The sequence below is a fragment of the Phyllostomus hastatus genome, unplaced genomic scaffold (assembly GCF_019186645.2).
Source record: "Phyllostomus hastatus isolate PE091 unplaced genomic scaffold, TTU_PhHast_1.1 phas_contig_40, whole genome shotgun sequence".
NCBI classification, from domain to species: domain Eukaryota; kingdom Metazoa; phylum Chordata; class Mammalia; order Chiroptera; family Phyllostomidae; genus Phyllostomus; species Phyllostomus hastatus.
The window spans coordinates 96,283,159-96,304,003 of NW_025333872.1; the positions used below are offsets into that span (position 1 = coordinate 96,283,159).

Sequence of the window (20,845 nt, forward strand, 5' to 3'; positions counted from 1 at the left end):
CACAGCCCTCGTCCGCTCTCCCGCATCCCATCCCCACAGCTGAAGCACCTGCAGCGCCCTCTGGGGTCGCAGGTGGGCGCAGGAGGGACCCGCTGAAGGAGCAGACTGGCTGACTCTGACGCTACCTCTGATGACAGAGGTGCTGAAGGTCCCAGCCTCCTGCAGGAAAGGGCCTTGCCCGCGACACTGGCATTATAGGATGCTGGCGTGGGTGTGCACACACTTGTGTGCGTCAACGTGTGCGTGCTGGGGTGTGAGGACTGTCAGCTAGCCCAGGGAGTGGCTCTCGGTCCTGGGAAAATCCGCACCTGGGCCCGGAAACCCCGGGGTTCATTCCCCGTGCCCTTCACACCCGGGGCTGGAAGCTGTGTTTTCTTCTGCCGCGGAATTCGTCAAATTACACAAGGAACAGAATCAGCACATCACGACCCTTACTTCAGTAAGTAACTTTGCGGGCACTCTGGGTTACCGAGATGGCTGCTTATCGAGTTGCAAACCGCTCTACAGGGTGGGGAAGCCACGCACGACACATGGGTAATCACTTCATTCCCAACGTCATGGGACCCAAGAGCTACGTACGTGACGTTTCGGAGGGCAGTGCAGGTCATGTCAATGCTGACCACAAGAGATGTCCCAGCAGGTTACTACGGTGGCGGATATGAATCCGTGCAAGAAAGTAACTTCTTCCCTTCACTGAGTTTGTAATCAGCTGGTGATCACAAGGACTAAGTTACGATGAAAAACAAACGCACAACCCTTACAATATTTTTCTAAGTAAAATGAGCTACGTCAAGACTTTGTGAATAAATGGAAAATAATACAAAGACTTTGTGGGCACCCATTTCCACTGAACGCAGACCACAGAAATAAGGCTTCACTGTCACCAAAGTCCCAGCCGGGGCCACTTAGATGCTGTAGAAATACAGCCACTCCTTTACATCCTCCATCAGAAAATGAACTGCTTCCCATCCAGAGTTACACGTGCCAGGCTGACCTTAACGGATACAAAATTGGTCCAGGTGGGTTTGCAGCATCGCCCCCCCCACCCCCGCCCAGGGCTGGCGGGGGTGGCTGAGCGCCCGCAGCAACAGAAACACGGAAAGGTGAGGCATATGAATTTCACGCACAAGCGTCTGTAATGTCCCCGGGAAGCCCCCCCACTGATGCGCCCGCTCAGATCGGAAATCCGCCAGGCTCCCTGCCAGACAAAGGAAGGTCACCAACTGACAGGAGAGCCGGCCCGCCTCACATTTCAAAGTGTCAGTGTGGATAAAATGTTTCTTCTCTTTGCATAAGCAACCGACCCCAAACAATACAGCTGAATAATCTGCATTCTACGCGTTGGACTCGGAAATGGGACTTTCCGCCTTATTCCTGATATCGCCTGAGCACTCTCCGATGGTTTCTGATAAACGTGTTTTATTTAATTCGGCTTCGGAAAACTCTGTTAAATTCAGACGGGAGTTTTAAGAGGAGAGTGTTCCGCAGAAAAAGAACTTGTCGTCGGTTTGCTGCGCTGCAGGAAACAGATTCACTTCAAATTCGAGTCGGCGTTTACTTAAATCTCTGCGACGCAAAGACTGGAGGGGGACACGGTGGCACTGGCCGTCCGTGCCTGCCCGTCCGTCACGCCGGGCCCTGTCCTTCCAGCAGCCCGTGACCAGCAGAACTCAGGGTCACGCACAAAGCTCCGTTATTTTCAGCTCTTCCCGGTTCTGAGCCGTCTCTCTCCCCGACTTGGCTGCTAGTGTTCTCCTTTCCACACACAGGCCTGCCTCCCCGCCTCACCCGGCAGCCTTGCCTTGTACTCCACAGCGCAAAGGGGGCCGCCCAGGGTCGGGGTAGGGGTGGGGGGTGCGGGGGTGACTACAGAAGACGGCGCAAACCCCTCGGGCCTTGCCTGGTGGCCTGCTGTGCAGGCTGCTTCCATCAGTTCCCTGCGGGGTGAGCAGACATAATTTTTTAAACGTCTTAGCCTCAGATTATTCATCTGTAAGACATGTTCATATAATCTGAAGTTAATTTGGGTATAGAATGACAGGTCAGTGAGCACTGCCTTTGCATTTCAAAGGGGGCAGCGTCCTCACCTTCCTGGGGGGCTTCCCCCACAAGAAGGAGTCCCCTTTCTCAGCGGGGTCACAGCACCTGTCCCTGGAGATGGGTCTGGGGGGGGCGGGCCACACAGTTTGGGAAAGACCCATTCGCAGCCCAGGTAGCGAGGACTCCCTCCTCCAGGTCTGGGCACGGGGCGAGGTGCCTCCTTTAAGCTAAAAGATCTACCTTTGCGGTTTCCTCTCTCATCTGAAAAGTCGTAGGTGCTCCTTTCCTCTGTATAACGTAATCCTGTTTGTCTTGATAAAAATTCGCAATTCTGAGTCATTGTCCCTGTGACGCTCTGCAGAACGGACACGCCCAGACACACCCACTCACCGATGGGGTGTCTTTTGTTGCCGGCTGCCCCAGCACCTGGGGGCGTCTGTGCTGTTCGGGTCTGGTGGGAGGAATGTGCAGATCCGTATGCACGGGGAGGGCCCCCAGTGTTATATAACACGTGACACATAACAGTCCTGTTCCATTACAGAAGCAAAGCCACCCACTGAAAAAGGCCAGGTTTTCAGCTTCCAGTTAAACTCCGCGTGCGCGCACCTGGGGTCTCCGCCGAGGCTCTTGGGGCCGATGACCACGAGTAAGGCTGTCACCCCCCCCATCTGACGCTGAAGGGCCAGGAGAGGGTCGCGTTGATGGAAGATCGCCATTAAGCAATCAGAAGAATAACTTCCATGTCAACTCTAAGTCATAGAAGAAATGCCAAACAGAACCCGAACTTAAGTGGGAGGAGACAAGAGCAGCCTAGGCCGTGACCGACGCGTTTTGGAAGGGAAGGGAGCGGAGCGGGCCGCTCCCGTCCCCCCGGTGAGGGATGCGGTGCGTGCGTGTCCCTCCGCGGGCTGCCAGGCGAGGCTGGCGCACCTGCCCGTGGGAGGCCGGCAGCTGGCACAGACGGACTGCACTGCCCCCCCTCCCCGGCCCGAGCGCCTCGTGTAACTGCCACCCAAGGCAGCATGGCTTCAGTAGGCGGAACAACTCTTAAGACAAATCTGAAAGCAAGACGATTATAAAAGCCATTTGTAACAAGCAACCGTGGCATCCCAACCATATGTCTTCACTGGAAGAGCCGGGGGGGTGCATTACAGGGCAATGCTGCCCTGTAATTCAGTGCCCTGCGGGGAGCGGGGCTGCACAACCCGCCCGCGGAAGGCTGCGCTGTGACGACGGAAACCCGGTTCGTCCTCGGCCTTGCAAAGGGGGGATGATGAATCCAGGCGGAAAACAGCACGGCGCGCTGGGAGCACCAGCCACCCTAGAAGCAGGGGAGGGTGGGGGCGGCGTGTGTACGCTTTGCCGGATGAGATCGTGGTAAGGATGATGTTTGTATCTTGTATGTTTTCACGTTGCGCATTTTTAAATCGTCAGAACAGTCATACTGTAAGGAAGCTGCACTTGCCCCGTGGGGAGGAGGACCCCATGTCAGATGGAGCCCCAGATGCCCATGCTGGTCGGGGGGAAACCGCAGGTGTCACGCCGGCTTGGCGCTCCCGTGGGTGTGAGGCTGGGTATTGCTACTCCTGAGTCCGACATCTGGCAATGCCCAGCTCCCTCGCCATGTGATTCTATGGGAAGTGCTTAACCATGCCGCCCTTCTGCCTTCAGGGGCGGCACTCCCCGCCCTTGGCTCCGGTCTTTGCAGTTTGTTCAATCCATTCCCTTTTACTCACACACTTCAGACTGTCACGCGGTAACCTTGAGTGGATGGAGATCGCCAGCGCCTGTGGATAAGGAGGAGGCTGCAGGGCTGGATGGCAGAGGGGGGCCTGCTGGTTCCCGCACGGCCTCAGGACGGTTTGGCTCGCAGACAGAGCTCACTGTCCCCTTTCGGAGGGAGGGCGGGCGATGTTTTACGCACAGCGCAAACTCAAAGGACTCGGGTCCCGCAGCTGAGTGACAATTTAAGCCCAGCGCCTGGAAACACACAGCACGGCTATCTTCCACAAGTTTGCACATATGTGCGACCACACGGGTGTGATCTGGAGGGCAGTAGCCTCGGAAACCTCATTTTTCCTTTCCGCACCTGTCACCAGACGGGCCCACAAATGTGTCTTCTCGAGTGACACGATGGATTTGTGAGCTGAGACCAAGCCCGGGTCCCACCTTCAGAACCAGGCAGGGCCTCGCAGGTCTCCGGCTCCAGTTCTTGGACTTCTGAGGCGCCCCAAGGCCTGGGTCTAGGAGACCACGTGACTTTCCTGAGGTCACGGAGTGGGCACAGAGGGTGTGGAGCCCCTCGGACGTAAGTTATCACACGGGGTGGAGCAGAGTAGGGTCACAGTGGTTCGCGTGGGAAATGATACGATGATTAATCAACGACAGCACAAGGGTAATAAGCTCTGTGCTCTGCGTCCTCACGACTGGAAACCCGCTTCTGCTGCAGCCTGTGCACTGGCGAGGCAGCACTGTGAAGAGGGCAGATGAGACAGATGCCGATCTCTTTTCACACAGAGGCCTTGTCGGTAAAGCACATACGTAAGTGAAATCCTGACCTTGCTACCCGTTCTCTGCGATTTGTTTCTGGAGACAGAAGCAGAATTGGGTGCGTCCTAACTGGTTCTCCGGGGCCAGCATCACCTCGGCACCAAACCCAGACAGACAATACAGGGAGAGGGCCGCAGGCCACCATCTCTCGTGGACACACATGCAAATATCCTCACGAAGACATTAGCAAGTTAAATCCCCAAAATATATGCAAAAATATAAAAAGAACTCTATGCCACGGGCAGACGGGATTCATCCCAGGTACCTGAGGCTAATTCAACAGTCAAAAATGAATCAATGCAAGCCATCGCACCAATAGGCTGCAAAAGAAGAATCGCATGATAGTATCAGTGGGTGCCGAAAAGTAAGACAGAATCCGACACCCATTCATGACAAAACCGTCAGTAAACTAGGGACACAGGGGACTTCCCCAGCTCGATAAACCCTGTGTGCCAGAGAGCTACAGCGGCCACGACACGCCCCGGAGGGAAACCCCAGCTCACCTCCGCAAGGAGGTGGTGGGCAAGGTCGGCCCCGCCCCCCGCTGGGCAACGTGCCCAGGCCCTGCCGGCGAAACCAGGCGAAAAAGTCAGGGAAGGTACCCAGATTGAGAAGAAAGATACCGAACTGTCCTTGCTCACAGACGACGTGGTCACATACGTAGAAAATATGAAAGAGTTTACAGCAGCGTCCTGGAAATGGTAAGCGATTACAGCAAGGTTGCAAGACACAAGGCGAATATATTAAAAGTTAATTACTGCGAACGTTCTCCATTCATCTCTCACAGCAGAAACTGTAAGTAAGTGAGAAGTGATAGGATTTGCTTAAGAATTCAAAGGATACTGATGACCGAAATAACCTCCTTTAGCAAACGGGCGAGGACCAGCCACGGGAACGCGGCGCTGGGACTGACGCCAGGCAGCTCCCTCGGACACGGGCAGCCCCGTTCCTACTGATGAGACGGACGCTGCAGCGTTTCTGGAGACGCACTCGGCACCGCCCGTGGGAACCGGAAACGTGCCCGCGACCACCGACCTCCTAACTTCCACGGCCCCGCTCCTGGGTTCGAAGCATGCAATCGGTGAGTTCCGTCAAAGGATATGGACGTCAGGCTTGAGGTCTTACACACTTTTTAACCATTAGAAATAGTCCCACTCACCAGCCATCGGAAATGATTAAATAGCGTATTCCCATATGACGGATCTTAGGTGCCTATTTTAAGAATAAGCTGTTTTCACAAAAATACTTCAATGACAGGGAGAATTTATCATGACACCGTGTTGAACGGGAAAGATGGATAGGAAACTACACATCCAACTGATCCGCGTGTAGCACGTGGACACACACGCACACCAGCGCAGCCCGCAGATGCACGCGAACACTCGGACACACTGAAGGTAGCGGAAAGAGTTAAACAGAAATCTTACCAACGATAAGGGTGCACTTTTCTAACATTTAAAAAAGCTTACTGTGAGTGCATTATTTCTAAAAATAAACCACAGCTGGGGGGAAAACCCAGGACAATGAGCAAAGCACAATGTATTGGGGTGTGTTCACGCAGGGTTCTATGACGCCCCTGGGTGCCAACCCACGGCGATATCCCTGGAATGAACCCACGGGCATGAGAAGAAATAATACTTCCTTCCATCTTACGTATAGAGCATTTCTCTGCTGCCTTGTATGAGAAGAGACCTTACTGAATCAAGTGTTGGATATATCTACCTACACACTTAAATCTAACCGAATATAGTCACTCCTATTTTAAAAATCCCTCAAAACTAGGAGAAAACTTACTGCAACAGACAATATTATTATTCCAGCAATTACCTTCCTGTGCATCTAGAAGGTGGCTCATTTCTCTCAGAGGGTGTGGCGAGTTACTAATATAAAGGCGGCAGCTGACTGACGGGACGCAGGGAGGGCAGAGCTCCTGGCAGGACGGTGTGATGCGATCAGTGCTGCGTCTCCGAACGCTTTATCAACGTTAATGCAACGTTTTAAAACACTGGCCGGGGGCTGCCTGCTGACTCAGGGAACACTATTTTGCATTTCTCCTTTGGAAAACGGAAAAGGGGTTTAACTGCCCAGTGCTCTCTGGGCAGCTGGGCTCCCCTTGTTCAGCACCTGCCAGTTCCCTTCCTGAACCACCAGGGGAGTCAGCGGCAGACAGCGCCGGCCACGCACCACCACGCACCCCCCACAGCGGGGGCTGAAATGCTGCGCTTTAGGCGACGGCGGGCCACCCCTGCCTCAGCCGGAACTGCGCACGCGGCCAGGGAAAATCGTCTCACCGTCATTCCTTTTTGGGAGCCAGTTTGCTCAACACATGTTGCCCAGGTGTTTAGCCAGTGAGTTTTATTTGGACTTACTAAAGGACGGAAGGACCCCGTGAGGAGCGCCAACAACCACTGATCGTGGAATCACAGAGTCCGAAGCAGCTTCAGAAGGTCATCCAACACCGTCCCGAAGGGCAAGGGGACACGCACTGGGATGACCAGTGCGCACGGCTGCTGCCTTCGCTCTAAGTCTGGACCGAAAACGGTTCTTTGACTTTATTCATTTTGGTATTTCATGAAAGCGCTTCCTGATACCAGGGCCAAGGCCCCCGTGTTACAATATTCTTCTAACCAACCTCAGAGAACACGTAATAAAGCTAACTTCTCTTCCTATGTTCATTTGACTAGCGCAGTGCAAGGAATTCTACTCACAACCATCGACCCTGAAGATTAAATACTCTCAGGTTCGTCCACTTTGTCCTGGCTTTCTAACGTGGAATTCAAATCGAGTCATTTGCCCCCTTTATTGCTAACAGACCACACGTACAAACACAAGGCCCTCCACCTTGTTTTATCCGGCCCGGCACCTTCTTTCCACCCAGCAGCAGTACCGAGCTCCTTGCCCCTGGTTAAGGAGCGGTTACATGTACACGGTTCTAAAATCACATTCGGCCCTTGGAAGGCAACCGCAAGGCTGATGTGGCCCCCGGTGACAATGAGTTTGACACCCCCGTAATAGACCGTCTCCAAATTTTCTTTCTTTCATTGTATTCACTGAGATTAGAAATACCCAGGTCCAAAACCAGCTACACGCTTTCATTTTGGGGGTATAAATGTACGTACACGACGTACCAATATACATACAGATCGATATGCGGGAGAACCGAAATGTATGGAAAAGACATTTTAAAAAATGAAACATTACAGGCCATACATTCCAAAAACAAATGGTGTCACAAATATTTCATTCCTGACACCAGCATCATGTTTTACTTTAGACTTTACTGATACCGATATATGTGTCTATATTTTAATAACAACTAGCAGTGCACTATTTCGAGATATGAGTCCTCTCACATATATCCTGGGACCCTGCTGGACTAGTGAGCAAGCTAAGGAGCTGGCCTCTGGGAGCCTTTTCCCGTTAAGTCGTGCCCACGTCGGGCAGACAGCGTCAGAGCAAAGCACACCCCCTCAGGAAGGAGAAACCGCCACGGGGCGGGGCAGGGAGTCCCGCACTCTCGGGAAAGCAAGGCACGGGGAGCGGCGGTGCCTGAGACCCTCACCTGACGTCCGCGCACGTTATGCAGGTGATGTTCCGGCTGTTCGTCGTGATCAGGTTCAAAGCGACGGACGTTTCTTGGTCAGAGGTCGGGTGTGCTCCGCATTTAAAGAAAAACTCCTGCAAGACGGAGAAATACAATCAAAACCAGACTGCACCTGGGCGTTTCCCCGGTCTAAACGTTTCCGCGGTAAACAATCTGTTCGGGCCAGAGAGGAGGTCTCGCTGGGCAGGAGTGAGGCGTACACAGCAGTGAATCTCTCCTGGGAGACTAATGACCTTGTCCCCCCCGAGTTAGTCACGGGCTCCCTTGTAGGAGGGTCCAGGGGTCGGCTGGCCGCCCCTCCTTTTGCTCTGAGCCATGGAGCCAGAGACACTGTGGGCCCCTGGTGCCACGATGCCTCTTAGTGACCAGCAAGTTGGCAGAATGACTCCCTGCGGACTCAGGAGGAAGCCTGAAACAGCACCTCGCAAATGAGGGTGGGGGGGCGGAGGGGAGGACGGGGGTGGGGGGGGCCTGAGCCAGGCAACGATTGGCCCAGAGTCAAACAGCCCCAGGTGAGGCCAGGAAGTGACCCAGACTCTGCAGAGGGACCCCAATGCTGTTTTTAGCAGCATCTCTACACCGTTGGCCAGTCAGCAGAGAGAACATAGGGCAGGAAGGACTCGAGGGATGGCGGGTCCCAGGAAGCACGCGGTGTGTGCCGACTCAGCGACCGCACAGCAGACCCTCCGCAGCCTCCGGAGAGCCCACCCGCTTTCTGCTTCCTCAGATCCCAGAATTCCCTGGGGGACAGGCCCCACCCGGCCTCCCGGGCCGCTGGGGTGCTGCGCCCTGCCCCTCTGGCCTCGTGACTGCGTGTCCCCAGGCTGGCTCTGCACGCTCGCCTTTGTCTTTGTTTTCCCCGTAAGGCACATTCTTTGGGTGGATAATACCCTCACTCCTCAACCAAAGGTTTCTTTTTACGTTCCTTCCTGCCGCTGTTCCTGTGTTTGTTCGCAGAGGTGCTGGGCCTCGAACCGCCCTGCTTCTTGTCCGCCTCTGCACCGTCCAGGAGGACAACGCCCAGCTGCTGAGTGTCCTGTGTGGACGGATAAAAACTCTGGGCAGACAGATCGCAGGCAGACGCAAGAATGCCTGTGCCCCCTGCTCATTCCTTCGCTCCCCTGGCGAATGGCGACTCCGAAACTCTGTGCCTTGAACCGCGGGGCCTGGCATCAACAAACTTTCACTACAGCTCCGGGCAGTCGCTGTTCTCTGTGCTGGGGGCCATGCGTTCTTAGCTGAACTCTCGACTCTGCACCGCAGCCTAGAAGGAGCCGTGGGCAACTCACAGATGGACAGGTGTGGCTGCGCGCCGAGAACATTTTAGAAACACGTGCGGAAACTGGGCCTGGCCTGCGGGCTCCGGGCCGTCTGCCCCCACACTAGACCCTGAGATGTTTGTGGAATGGCTTGTTCATGCTTCTCTCCTGACGGGGGCCGGCACAGGGCAGGCATCAGACATATTTCTTACGTGAATAACCTGTAGACTTATTCCTTAAGTGCTACCATGTCCTTTCCTGCGTTTGATGGCAGGGCTCTTGATTTGTTCTTCCCCGACTTTGACCAAACTAACCTGACCTACGGTGAGCAGCACCTGGGAGGCTCGAGCCCCAGCGCACCTCGGAGACATCTGGGGCGGGGGCAGGGGCGGGGGGAGGTTACGGGACACTGTCACTGGACATTGCTGGGCGGCGCTGCCCCAGGCTTTCGAGCCTCGTTCTGGCCCTGGGGCCGGGGTTTGCATTTCGGGCAGCTGCCGGGTGGTGCTCCGACAGCTGCTCTGGGGGTCACCCCTTCGAGACCCGCTGACTCGGGCGTGAAGGGAGCACCTCTACCGCCCCCGTCAGGACACCGCGGCTGCGGCTGACCTCGCCCCCCGCACCTGGAAACAGCGCCACGTCCCCGGTAAAGCGTGCTCCTCCCCGCAGATCGGTGGCATGCCCTTCGACAGAGAAGTGCCCCGGGGCCTGGTGCTGGGACCCAGGCTGTTCGTCACTGCAAGTGTCTTGCCAATCCCAGGTGACAGAGTCAGCCAGTCCCTGTCCTCCCCGGGGTCAGTGGCAAGGTCGCTGAGTCCCCACCCGGCGTGCGGAGCCCCTCGATGAGGGCGTGCCAACGGTCTGGCCACAGCCGACGGGCGGGCAGTGCGTTCGATGGGCGGGCGGCCGTCTGTCCGGGGTGCTGGCGGGGTCCCGGCCACGGCCTCGGCTTTGTCCCGCAGCAGCACGCACCTGCCTCCGACGGTGTTTTTTCCTTCTAAACACGCACTGCTCCCCTTCCCCTCGGTCTTTTAAACGCTGCAAACGCTCCCAGGGTGTGGAGGAAAGGCACTGAAGCAACCCCTGACGACCGAAAGGCGTTTGGGGACCTCCACCGGCCCTGACGCACGCGGGGCTGGCCGCGGCTGCTGTGTGCCCACACGGAAAAAACCCCCACTCCCAACTCAAAGTGATTCCTCCAAAGTAGCTGAGTCGGCTGGACTCTGGAGAAGGCCTTTCATCTACAGATAAATAGGCAGTATTTATATTTTTTCTTAGCTTGCAGAAAGCTACTGGTACGCCTTCAGCTAACAAATCACAAAGTGCTTGAACAACAGATAAATTCGGCCAGATAAAAGCCCAAGTCCTTTGTGGGGGAAGGGGGCTGGGAGAGCGTTTACAGATTAGGGTATGAGAAGTTACAGATACACGGAATTTTCCAGTAATTCGTAGGATGTGATAAAATCCGCACAGAAATTGCTAACCCTGTGTATTAAACACATACGTCTCGTCGGTGAACCTCAGCAATACTGCTGGCAGTTTTTTTAGTGAAAGGGGCTCTTCCATAGCACTGGGGTAACCGGCAAGAACTGGGGGGGTGGAATCCGAGATTCCGCCCGGCTCGCAGAGGAGCAGGCTAGGCTGCCGCAGGCTCATGGGTGCTGGGACCGGACACGGGACGCCCGGGTTGGGGACCAAGGCAGAGAGAAGTGCGCGCATCGTGACTGCGTTGGATAGACCGCCGAGGGCAAGAGTTGCCAGGCGACCTCTCGGGTGGGCGGGAACACTCCCAACGGTGTCACGGTGACGGCTTTTCCTGCAGGCTGCTCAGCACGGGCATCTGTCCTCTCCCGTCCCACACTCGGCCCGTGGACCAGGGTTCGCACAGCCTCCCCGGCAGTGCCAGTGTGCACGCAGAGCACCCGGACCACCAAGCCAGGCGGAAGGGAAGGAAGACCCCGTTTACACGGCCCCACCTCGGCCGCCTCCGCGTCCTCACACGGGCTGTCACCGCACCACAGCGGCGCGACTCTCTCGGGCAACGGTCTGTGCGCTCTGCCTCTCTGTGCTTTGTTTCTCTTGGCCGTTCAGGTTTTAAAAAATCAAGGAAGCCACAGCCAACCCCCGCTCCCCTTGCTCTTGTCCTTGACATCCCGGTGAGACCCAGTCATCGGGGGCCTGACGCCCGTGGGCCCCCGCAGGTGGCCCAGGGACCGCTGACGTGGGTTTGGCCCCGGGGCCAGGCTGCAGGCGCGACGTTGGGCTCCGTCCAGTGAGTGCCAGGGCTGGGCCAGCAAAGCCACTGCAAAATTATTATATTTACAGAAGGTGATGGGGTGCAGACGCTCCTGGAGACGTGTCACAGGGACAATGTATGAATTGCCTAATCTTTCTAAAACCTAAAAAACTTATAAATGTATACACCTTTCGGTCCCCGGGAGAGTACATTCCAGTCACGCCTGGGGGGTGACTTCCCCCCACCCCTGATACAACAGCAGATGTGCATGTGATGTTACTGGCCTGGTATGTAAACACGCATGTCTTCTCTTCTCTTTCAGTTCTGTAGCCTAGCCAGACTCTAAAAGACAATATATATATTTTTTAATTTAAAGAGAAGGAGCAAAACATCCATGTGTGGCTGCCTCTCACGCACCCCCTACTGGGGACCTGGCCCGCAACCCAGGCACGTGCCCTGACTGGGAATCGAACTGGCGACCCTTTGGCTCGCAGGCCAGCACTCCATCCACTGAGCCCCACCAGCCGGGGCTACAAGACAATGCTCATTATCCAAACTGCTCTTTATCCCCTTCAGAAGCTAGAGGTTCCGCATGCGCTCATGACGTGTGAGCATCGAAGAACATCCACACCTTGGCTTCACGTCCAGTTTCACGTTCAGGCAAAGCTTTCCAGCTTCCGTCCTCACATCAACAAAACAAGATGTTACAATATTTTGTTGTTGCCAGCATGTTTCCCTTTGCCATGCCCCGCCAACTACGAGGGCTGGCCTCGGGAGAGAGCGCACAAACAAGTGTCTGCTCCCCGGTCACAATCTGCAGGAGACGGAGGAGGGTGAGTCATGGTTTCGCACATTTACATGTGACTCACTCTCCCGAGATGGATTCTGTCCTCAGCGCTTTTAGACCATCTCTGGAAGGTGGCAATTATTTCCTGCTTATTTCTAAATTGCAAGCAAGTTGTTCTAAACAAACAGCAGACGATGTAGCACTATTTAATCGTGATGTTTTCCTGAGCAAGGCCCCCGCAGCCTCTGCAGCCGCAGCCTCTCCCCACGCCCCGCATCCTGCCCTAAAGAACCTGTTCCCGCTGCCCTGGAGGCTGTGTTCTCAGGGGCCTTGGGCTCCTGGTGCTCGGTGTCCCCCAGGCCATCTCCTCCTCCACCTCCACATCCACTCACCCTGCCTTTCTAGCGCCCCCCGTGTCCTTCGGGTCTCAGCGGCGCGGCCAGGGCACCGGCCCGGGAGCCGTCCTGAGCCCCTAGGCGGAGGCAGAGGTATTTGCCCGTCACGGTTGTTTCTACCCTCCTGCCAGCCGAGCGCCCCCCAAGCCCTTGGTTTGTGGTACTGACACCCCCTGCGTGTCCAGGACACCCACCAGAGGGCAAATGACGCCGGGGCACTTCCTGCCAGAACCCAGCACGGGCCCAGGTGGTGGAAAGGACGGGCTGTCTCAGCGAAGCTGAAGAGGAAGACAGACGGGCAGGTGCAGAAGGTCACTCTCGGGGGTGGGACGTGCTCCGGGGAGTGGCCGGCCAGGACCCTCGGAGCCGCAGCCTTCCGCACTCCTGGGAACTCCTTGGGCTTTCCTCTGTCTTTGGTTCGTCCGCACCTCCCCCCACTCTTACTGCTGCAGCTACTGCTGTGGCGGGATCTCCTGCCCCGCTGATGCCGAAAACAGCCCCACCGCGGGACCGAGTGCGGCAGGAGGACATTGTCACTCGGCTCTCTCGCAGCCAGAGGCTGGGACAGGCGCCCGCTGCGACTTCCGAGGGCTCACTCTCGGCTGTGAATGTGCAAGAGAAATGCGGCCTTTGGTGGCGATAACTCACGCTCGATAATGTAACTTGATTTGGGCTACGAGCAAAGAGAAATATTGAATAATAAAAAATACATCTGAGCTTTAAAACGTTTTAAACGGCTTTAGACGTGGAATCTAAACTTTTTCCCTCGAAAGTCCTTGTTTGTTTGGCAAATAGAATTTAAAGCTTTTAGTTCTGGCTTCTTTATGGCAGGCATCACGAGGGGCCATAAACACTCCACTCGGGACACAAGTGGGGGAAGGAAAGCTCTTTATACATTGGACTTTAACGGTGTCTACAAGGCTGCGTTTATTTTGTTTCCTCATTAGAAAAAGGAGAAAATAGCCCTGGTTGGCGTAGCTCAGTGGATTGAGCACGGGCTGCAAACCAAAGTGTCGCAGGTTCGATTCCCAGTCAGGGCACATGCCTGGGTTGCAGGCCACGGCCCCCAGCAACCGCACATTGATGTTTCTCTCTCTCTCTCCCTCCCTTCCCTCTCTAAAAATGGATGAATAAAAAATCTTTAAAAAAAAGAAAAAGAAAAAGGAGAAAATAAAGTATAATTTGTAAAGTTACCTCTAAAGTACACAATACAGCAAAATGAAGATGGATGAAACTATGAAATAAATGAGACAGAGTGTTTGTTTCATGGGCACTTCAGTTTTCAGAGTAGTTTCGGGCTCACAGTGACACTGAGAGGAAGGTACAGGGAATCCTGGCGTTGCCACCTCCCACCCCCAAGCACAGCCTCCTCCATCGTCACCACCCCCACCGGGGTGGGGAATGGTCACGTCAGGGAACCTGCACTGGCGTGTGGGAATCAGTCCACAGCTTACACTAGGGTTCATGCCCGATGGTGTACACGCCACAGCTTGGGAGAAAGGTATAACCACATGTACCCATCACCATGACCTCACACATTGTATTCCCATCGCCCCAAAAACCCTCTGCGCTCCAACAACTCACCCTCCCCTGGCCCCAGCCCTCCATCTGCCACTGCCCCCGTAGCTCTGCCTTTTCCAGAACATCGCATAGTTGGAACCGGATGGTACGTGTCCTTCCTGCACGGGTTTCCTTTGCTAGGCGACACTCCTCCCAGGCTCTGCCGTGTCTTACCACGGGGGAGTGGCTCATTTCCTTTTAGCGCTAAATAATAGTCGATCAGTACCTGGATGCACCGCAGTTTATTTGACTCGTTCACCTACCGAAGGACATTTTGATGGCGTCCAACCTTGGAAATTCTGAATAAAGCTTTTAAAAACGTTCTTGTGTAGAGTTTTTCTGTAAACATAACTTTTCAGCTCCTTTGGGTAAATTCCAAGGAGTACAACTGTCTCATCCTATGGTTAAGAGTGTTTCCATGTCATCAAGAAACCGTCCAATCAGCATCCAGAGTGGCTGCATGATTTCTCGGGCCCACCAGCCCCGGCCGGAGCTCCTGCTGCTTCGAGCCCTCACCAGCGCTGGTTGCTGCTGGGGCCTGCGTGCTGGCTGTTCTCGCAGGGGTGTAGCGGCATCCCATGGTTTGAATTTTCATTTCCCTGATGCCTCATGATGTGGAACACCTTTTCGTATGCTTATTTCCCCTCTGCATTTTTTTTTGTGTGTGTAAAATGTCGTTAAGATCTTTAGTCCATTTTTCTATTGAGTTGTTCGTTTTTTATTGTTGAGTGATAAGAGTTCTTTGTGTATCTTGTCCTTTACCGGATGTGTTCTCTGCAAATGTTTCTTCCAGCCTGTGACTGGTCTTCTCATAATCTTGATGTTATCTTTTGCAAAGCAAAAGTTTTTCATTTTAATTAAGTTCAGCCTATCAATGGTTTCTTTCATGCACTGTGCCTGGGGTCTTGTATCCAGGTCACCGCCAAACCCAAGGCCATCTCGGGTTTCTCCCGTGTCACCTTCTAGGGGTCTGATGGTTTTGTGAGTTACATGTAAGTCCATCATCCATTCTGAATTAATGTGGGAAGGCTGCGAGGTCCCAGCACCATCCGTTGAGAGGACTAGCTCGGCCCCATCGTGTTGCCTTTGCTCTGCTGTCAAAGATCCGTTGACAAAGGTTATTTACGGGCATCTATTTCTGGCCTCCCCATTCTGCCCCATCGGTCCGTTTACTGTTTTGCCAGTACTGCACTCTCCTAATTACTGTAGCTTCACAGTCAGTGGCGGAGTCGGGTGGCCGGGTAGTCCTTCCAGTCTGCTCTCTCCTTCAAACTTGTCTTGGCTACTCCGAGTCTTTCCCTCCTCCGTGGGAACTTCCGAGTCACGTTGTCGATACCCGTACAATAACTAGCTGGGAGTTTGACGGGAACTGCACTGAACCTGTACATGAAGTCGGAAAGAACTGATGTACGGACAGCATTGAGTCTCCCGGGAGTCCACGAACATGGGGCGTCTCGCCAAACCTTCAGCTGCCATGAATCTGATGAAGTCACTCATCAAAGAAAGTAATGATAATCAGCTACTCAATGACAATGCTCACTAAAACTTGCATTATGCAAGGCCCAATAAGAAAAGAAAGCAGAACACATATCACCGATGTTTTAAAAAATGACATTTATCTTGATTTCCAGATGACATGATGGCGTACCTATAAAACCCAAGAGACTCAATTAAAAGTTGTAAAGATTAATGAGAAAAATTTGCTAAGTGGTTGGATATAAAGTGTATAAAAATAATTTTCTTCACATTAGCAACATCCACTTAGAAATGGAAACAGAGAAGAAATCTCTTCCCTAATAATGACCAAAGTTAGAAAGTGCTGATACCTGGAGTCAACAAGGAAGGCAAAGGGCCTTCTGTAAGTATTTAAAGACAGAGACTTGAGTACATGCAGAGGCCAAGTGTCCTGACTGGAGGTTTATTCCCATTGAAACACCGCTCCCAGCTTTGAGCAAGAACGTGCAGAAACACGAAACTCAGTCACCAACTTATAACACACAACAGTAAACTCAAGATGGAAAAAAGATTTAAGTGTAAGACGTGACATCATAAAAGTCCTCGAGGAGAACATAGGCAGGAAAGTCTCAGATATTCCACACAGCAGTATTTTCACTGATACATCTCCTAGGACAAAGGATATAAAGGAAAGAATAAACAAATAGGACTGCATCAAATTAAAAAGCTTTTGCACAGCTAGAGAAAATATCAACAAAATGAAAGGGAACCAACAATATGGGAAAACATATTTGTCAATGATTTGTCGGACAAGCAGTTGATCTCCAAAATACATACAGAACTCACACAACTCCACACCAGGATGACAAACAATCCAATTAAAAAATGGGCAAAGGACCTGAACAGATACTTTTCCAAGGACATACAGAGGGCCCAGAGACTGAAAAAAGGTTCAACATCACTAGCCATTACAGAGATGCAAATTAAAACCAGAATGAGATACCACTTCACACGGGTCGGAATGGCCATCATTAACAAACAAACAAACAAGTGCTGGTGAGGTTATGGAGAAAAGGGAACCCTAGAACATTGTTGGTGGGAATGCAGACTGGTGCAGCCACTGTGGAAAACAGCATGGAATTCCCTCAAAAAACTAAAAATGGAATTGCCTTTTGACCTTGAAATTCCACTAATGGGATTAAACCCTAAGAATCCTGAAACACCCCTGGCTGGTGTAGCTCAGTGGATTGAGCGCGGGCTGGGAACCAAAGTGTCCCAGGTTCGATTCCTAGCCAGGGCACATGCCTGGGTTGCAGGCCATAACCCCCAGCAACCGCACATTGATGTTTCTCTCTCTCTGTGTCTCTCTTTCTCTCTATCTCTCTATCTCTATCTCCCTCCCTTCCCTCTCTAAAAATAAATAAATAAATAAATAAATAAAATCTTAAAAAAAAAAAAAGAATCCTGAAACACCAATTCAAAAGAACCTATGCACCTAAGTGTTCATAGAAGTGCTATTTACAATACCCAAGTGCTGGAAGCAGCCTAAGTGCCCATCGATGAGTGGATTAAAAAACTCTGGTGCATTTACACGATGGAATCCTACGCAGCAGAGAAAGAAGGAGCTCCTACCCTTCACAACAGCATGGATGGAACTGGAGAGCATTATGCTGAGTGAAATAAGTCGGGTGGTGAGGGACAAATACCATATGATCTCACTTATAAGTGGAACCTAACGAACAAAACAAACAAAAGAACAAAATAGAACCAGGGACATGGAAATAAAGAGGAAACTGGCAGCGACCAGAGGGGTGAGGGCAGTAACAGGGGAGCGAAGGGGAAGAGGCAAGTTGAGGAACACGAATAGAGGACTCACGGGCATGGACGATGGGCAGGGGGCAGGGGGCGGGGGAATGACCTTGGGAGTGGGGGTGGTGGGAGGCAGAACCGGGGAGAGCAATGGGAAAATGGGAAAAATGATGGGACAACAGTAACTGAACCACAACAAAATAATAATTAAAAAGAAGAAGGTAAAAAAGAAAAAAAATTTTTAAATTAAAAGAAAGTAAAGAAATACTATTCCCGGAATTTATGTATCATTTGGGAGCAAGTCACATTGGGATCCCAGGTGGAATATTTTTGGGGGGAAAGAGGAATATTGGACACAAATATTTCTTTTTTAAAAAAAGATTTTATTTATTTATTTTTAGAGAGGGAAGGGAGGAAGAAAGAGAGAGAGAGAAACATCAGTGTGCTGTTTCTGGGGGTCATGGCCTGCAACCCAGGCATGTACCCTGACTGGGAATCAAACTTGCGACACTTTGGTTCACAGCCCGCACTCAATCCACTGAGCTACGCCAGCCAGGGTGGACACAAATATTTCAAAAAATCATATGAGGATTTATGAGACATTTTTGAATAATGAGTATGAGGGGTAACACCCTAGCAGGTGCTACACCTTACTGCTATAAAGCCAAAGAAGTATGAGTCACGCATGGAAATGCATAAGCAGGCCAGGGGAGCAGGGCTGAGGGCCTGGACACGGCTGTGAGAACACATGGGGCCGCACACGCGTGGGCCTGGCATTTCCGTCCGACGGGGCAAGGGCGGTCATTTAACAAGCGGTGTGGGTCCAACCGAGTAGCCAAGAGCAGTTAGTTAAATGGTTGGTCAGTGCTGCCGAAAAGAATTCCGGATGAATTAAATATCTAAGTATGAAAACAAGCACATATTTTAGCAAAGTGTTACATGGAAAAAAATCTGTAGAAGTTCATATAGATTCCAGTGGGTGTGGTGGGAGAGCTTCTTCGGAAAGACAGAGACTGAGCCAGTCTCTCCTCATACACAGGAAAATGCTCTGCATCTCGGAAATTCCAGCAATGCAAACAGATAAAAATGTTTATACAACATATATGTCTTATATATATGTGTGTGCATATATATGTGTGTGTGTGTATATATACACACATGTATGTGTATATACACACACACACATGCATAGCATCTCTTTAAAAAAATGTATGCTGATTCCTTTACAAAATAGCAAACATTCCAGGTCCACACCAGGGAACGTGAGAATGTGAGTCTAGAAACACAAAATGGGAAAGGTGGGCCGCATGAAGAAACGCTCACCTTGACGGGTGGTCAGGGGAAGGCTAACGGGCAGCAGGTGCGCCCTGCCATTTTCCCACGTGACCTTATCGGAAATGAAGGGTGCAGGGCTAGTGCGAGGGCCCCCGAGCTGAGAGCATTGCGTGAGGGGCGGGGAAGGTCGCAGCCTCGCTGAGAAATCACCAGAGCAGCCTGGGGAAACGTTTTAAAGGCACGCGCTGTTGAATACCGAGAGCGAGGGTAACACCCCACCAGGTGTCACACCTCATTACGACTCCTAAAGCTATGATAAGCCAAAGAACTACAGTCTTTTCAAAGATACACTGTAGACCAGTGGAACATGACATCCAGTTATTACCATGCACAAAAATAGCAGTGCCAGTGTGTAATGATTTATTTATGGGAATTTACTTTAACATAGTTTATAGGACCAAAAACATTCATTAGACGTTGATTTTCTCAAGCTGGCTGGTGTGGCTCAGTGGATTGGGTGCTGGCCTGTGAACCAAAGGGTCGCCAGTTCAATTCCCAGTCGGGGCACATGCCTGGGTTACAGGCCAGGTCCCCAGTAGGGGGTGTGTGAGAGGCAACCACACGTTGATATTTCTCTCCTTTCTTCCTCTGTTTTCCTCTCTAAAAATAAAATAAATACAATCTTTTTAAAAAGTTTATTTTCTCAATATTTATGCAACTATTAAATTATGTTTGGTCTATATATGTGTATTGATTGATCTTAAAAGTCTTATAAAAACTTCTATTATACAAAAAAAGTTATGGTGAAATATAGTATTATTGCCATTTGAAGAAAAAAAGAATTAAAGCATTCATCCAAGTATACAGGTTTTAAAATGAGTATTGCCCTGGCTGGAGAGCATTATCTTAGTACACCAAGTTTGGGGGTTCAGTCCCCGGTCAAGGCACTTACAAGAATCAACCAACGAATGTTTAAATGAGTGGAACAACAAATCGATGTCTATCTGTGTCTCTCTGTCTCTCTGTCTCTCTCTCTCTCCCCCCCCTACTCTTTCTCTCTGAAATCAATAAATAAAAGTCAAGTGAGTACAGGAAAATTTATCGATGAATACACACAAAAAGTTCATATTAATCATCTTGGGAGAAGGAAAGTGAGAGGAAAGAAAAGACAATTTACTCTTTCTGTATTTTTGGTTTGAGTCATCACACATGGTGTGCGCTTTCTTAAAATAAAGCATTCAAAACGCAGGCAGCAGACACAGAAGGCACGCAGCCTCAGAGCCGTGGGGTGGACGCGGGCTCGCGGAGTGCGCTTGGGGGTGGCCTGTGAACGGGGGAACTCACGGGGGAACGCGGAGGAAGACCCCGCCGGTGCAGCAGCCGGAGGCGAGGCCAGGGAGCACGCTGCCCGCCCCGTGGGCTTCGCCTGGGTGAGTCACAGGAGGCAGTGACGCGAGGTTACAAAGGACGCCGGCAGAGCCCGGTGGCAGAGAGAGAGAGAGCTGTGAGCAGACACCTCCTGGCCACCCGACCACCCCTGTCCTGCAGGGACCAGAGGCCACCCTGGGCTGTGTGCAGCCGGGTGACACGAGACAGGCTCCCCAGGTCCGTGCTGAATGGCAGCCCCGGTCTGGCTGCGGGACGGTGAGCGCTGGTGAGTCACACCAACGGTCTGCACGTGCTCCGCGAGGCCAGCAACCCGACCCCCCTTCGCACCCCGTTTCCTTCCCTTGTGGCGGATCTGCCAAATGGGGCTGATGGGTCAAAATTAATACTAGAACGACTCATGGTACCCTCACTGAATACAGGTCTTTACTCTTTTATTTCACATTTTTTGTCTTTATTTTCTCTGATGTATGGTTCCTCTTAATAATC

The 20,845-nt window shown here is 52.2% G+C and overlaps 1 protein-coding gene across 3 annotated transcripts in view; it reads right to left on the bottom strand.

Annotated features, from left to right (window-relative positions):
• PRKN (parkin RBR E3 ubiquitin protein ligase) overlaps window positions 1-20,845 on the bottom strand; it is an 831,387-nt gene that overhangs the window by 356,914 nt on the left and 453,628 nt on the right. For all 3 annotated transcript variants that reach the window (XM_045844065.1, XM_045844064.1, XM_045844066.1), the window contains exon 6: window positions 8,153-8,268. In XM_045844065.1, coding sequence (XP_045700021.1) covers window positions 8,153-8,268 — 116 coding nt within the window. The remainder of the gene's footprint in view (window positions 1-8,152; window positions 8,269-20,845) is intronic.